The sequence below is a fragment of the Eriocheir sinensis genome, chromosome 24 (assembly GCF_024679095.1).
Source record: "Eriocheir sinensis breed Jianghai 21 chromosome 24, ASM2467909v1, whole genome shotgun sequence".
Classification (NCBI taxonomy): Eukaryota; Metazoa; Arthropoda; class Malacostraca; order Decapoda; family Varunidae; genus Eriocheir; species Eriocheir sinensis.
Genome location: NC_066532.1, coordinates 17,315,152 through 17,318,565, shown reverse-complemented (window position 1 = coordinate 17,318,565; position 3,414 = coordinate 17,315,152). Strand labels below are relative to the sequence as shown.

The 3,414-nt window shown below is 47.3% G+C and overlaps 1 protein-coding gene across 1 annotated transcript in view; it reads left to right on the top strand.

Moving 5' to 3' along the window:
* Positions 1-1,056: 1,056 nt before the first annotated feature.
* Positions 1,057-3,414, top strand: part of LOC127003153 (protein APCDD1-like) — a gene marked incomplete at its 5' end in the record, with an annotated part of 17,182 nt that continues 14,824 nt past the window's right edge. Inside the window, 2 exons of the mRNA XM_050869545.1 lie at positions 1,057-1,364; positions 1,920-2,004. Coding sequence (XP_050725502.1) covers positions 1,057-1,364; positions 1,920-2,004 — 393 coding nt within the window. The remainder of the gene's footprint in view (positions 1,365-1,919; positions 2,005-3,414) is intronic.

The window sequence follows — 3,414 nt, the reverse complement described above, 5'->3', positions numbered from 1 at the left end:
TTCCTCTCTCTCCCCTTCCCTTCCCTCCCTTCCTTTCTCTCCCCTTTCTTCCATTCTCTCCCCTTCATTCCCTCCTTTGCCCCTGTCTCTTCCTTCCTCTCTCTCCCCTTCCCTTCCCTCCTTCCCTCTCCTTCGATCCCTTCCCTCCCTTCCTTCCCCCTGTCTCCCTATTTAGCCTCATTCACGGTTGGCGGTTTTTTATACTAACGAACCATATTACGTACTTTTGGCCGACTTAAATATGTTTGTTATGCTTTTTTGGTACGCTTTCCTGAGTGCCGCGTGGGAGTAAGAAGGTTGAGCTAAATATGTTTGGTACGGAGTTTTAGCTTTGCAATGTTGTCTTAATTCTGTCTGAGTAAAAAGGTGGAGCTGAAGGTTTTGGTGTGGTATTTTTCTTCCTGTTGTGTTAAAAGGAGATAGGAGGAAATAAAAATACAGGAGAATATAAGAAGACTACAAGACAGATGACCTCGGCTCCTGAAGATGTGTTATTCACCAAATTTCCTTCCCATCCTTAAATAAACCTAACCAAAGATTTTATAAACGGCAAGATGCACCTCTCGCGGTAGTTCCTATGGGGAAATGTGATTGGGCGACGGTGGCGCCCCCAAACGACTTGAACTCTTTCAGCTGTTACCTTTTCCATCCATGCCTGTCAAGTCTTACGTTTCTGCTGTAAACGTAAAAGTGATTTTCAATTCTTACGCCGTAATTTCCTTGACAGGTATGATAATCTTGTCCAGAAGGTTAGAGTTGGAGTTACCAGTACACAGTGACTCCAGCCTTCTCCAGAAGACTGGAGTTTGGGGCAAACCATCCACACAGCCGTTTGGCGGCGCCACCATCGATAGATTACAATGGGAAACCTCGGAGTATAGTGCATCCTCCCATTTATAAGATCCTTGATCTAACCTCCTTTAAAAGCTTTCAGTTTTGTTTATCTCAACTACATACCTGCTCAGTTTGTTCCACTCATCCAACAGCCTGCTTGTAAACCAGTTCTTGCCTCTTTCGTTCCTGAACCTGAATTTATGCAAGTAATGATGCTAATTTCAGAATAGGTTCGGTTCAATCTGGTATTATTTTCGACATAGGTTAGGTCCACGCATTTACGAATTTCAGAATGGCTGTACCAATGACTCCCTTTCTCCCCCCAGGTGCGAGACGCGGCCGGGCCCCCAGTACGTCCTCCGCTCCTACACCTTCCACCGCGACGGGTCCTTCCTGCTGTCCCTGCACTCCTACCGCGACCCCTCCTGCGCCCAGCCCGCCCGCTCCCTCGTGGCGCGCGGCAACCTCACCCTGGGGCGGCCCTCCTGGATCACCCCCGGGGGCACGGAGGCCGACTACACGCTCTCCAGGTGAGGGGGGGGGGGTGAAGGGGGCAAACTAGGTTACTTTAGGTTAGGTTAGGCTTGCTTGAGTTTTTTTTTCCTATAGCGCCGGGGTCTCTTGAACGGCCCCAGCCCGTTACAGGCACAGGAGAATTTTATTTATAGTGGCTGCCGTGATGTGTGACTCTTGCCTGGCCCATGCTGCCCCCCGGTGCTCCTCTTGACCGAAGTCGCTGAAGTTAGGGTTGGTTGAGGGTCTGGGCAGCATGTGGGTAACCTTCCGACACTCGGCGAGGGTTGAAAATTGCCAGCGTGCATCAGTGGGACTCAAGTCTACGTCCTAGGGATCACCACGCCCGCACACTGACCACTCGGCCACCGCTCCTCAAGCTTTGCGCGTGCCAATACGATACAACAATAGATATACAAGATACAAGATAACTACAAGACAGGTTAGATAAACTCATGAATGGGAAGGATACAAGGAAAAGCCTCTTGCAGACTCCTTGTGTTTTTATGTTATATTCTCTTTCTATGTATGTATGTATCTATCTATCTATCTATCTCTCTCCCCCCCCCCAGGGTTGAGGTCATAGGTCACTCCCACCTGGACGCCACCGCCCTCGCCGCCGCCGTCAACGCCACCTGTCCCGGCAAGGTCACCAAGGTAGGCCTCACCTGTGTGCTCACCTTCACCTCACTTTCGTGTCACTTTCACCTCGTTTTCTTGTCTTTTTCACCTCACTTTCACTTCATTTTCATGTTATTTTCACTTCACTTTCATGTCATTTTCACTTCACTTTCATGTCATTTTCACTTCACTTTCATGTCATTTTCACCTCACTTTCACTTCACTTTCATGTCATTTTCACTTCACTTTCATGTCATTTTCACTTCACTTTCATGTCATTTTCACCTCACTTTCACTTCACTTTCATGTCATTTTCACTTCACTTTCATGTCATTTTCACCACTTTCACTTCACTTTCATGTCATTCTCACTTCACTTTCACTTCACTTTCATGTCATTTTCACCTCACTTTCACTTCACTTTCATGTCATTTTCACCTCACTTTCACTTCACTTTCATGTCATTTTCACCTCACTTTCACTTCACTATCATGTCATTTTCACCTCACTTTCACTTCACTTTCATGTCATTTTCACCTCACTTTCACTTCACTTTCATATCATTTCACCTCATTTTCTATCTTTCCTCCCATCCTTAACTCTTTTCCTCTCTTCTCAACCCTTCTTTCTTACCCTCTTCCTTCTTCCTCCTCTTCTTTCTCCTCCTTTTCCTCCTCTTCCTTCTTCTCCCTTTCCTCCTCTCCTTTCAGCTTCATATTTTTCCTCCTCTCTCATCTCCTCCTTGTGATTTAATTTCTCTCTTCCTGTCATCACTTTTCCTCCTCCTCCTCCTCTTCCTCCTCCTCCTTATCTCTCATTCCTGCCTCCTCCTCCTCCTCCTCCGTCTCACCTCACTACACCACTCTCCTTATATCATCTTCCTTTCCTCCCTCCCACCTCCTCCTCTTCCTCTTCTTCGTTTCCTCCTTCCTCCTCCTCCTCCTCGCTTTCTCCTTCCCCTATCTATCAACCCATTTTTATCCATCATCTTTCCTTCTCTGTGTCTTCCTCCTCCTCCTCCTCCTCCTCATCATCATCATCATCATCATCCATCTCTTAATTATGAACCCTTTCCTCCTCCTCCTCCTCCTCCTCCTTCCATTAGCTATAAACCCTTTCCCCACCTCCTCTTCCCTTATTCGTGTCCTCATTTCTCTTCCTCCTCTTCTTCCTCCTCCTCCTCCTCCTCCTCCTCCTCCTCCTGCTCCTCCTCCTCCTCCTCCACAATCAGACCCGCCGCTACAGCTCCTAAAATAACAGCATCACTCATTTCTAAGACACAAATTGAGATATAAATTGTAACCCGATGCAAGGAGGAGGAGGAGGAGGAGGAAGGAAGGATGATGAGAGTAAAAGGGCTGATAGTTGAAGGAAAGGAAGAGAAGAGGAAGAATGGAGAAGAGGAGGAGGAGAGAGAGAAAGAGGAGAGGAGGAAGAGGAGTAAGGA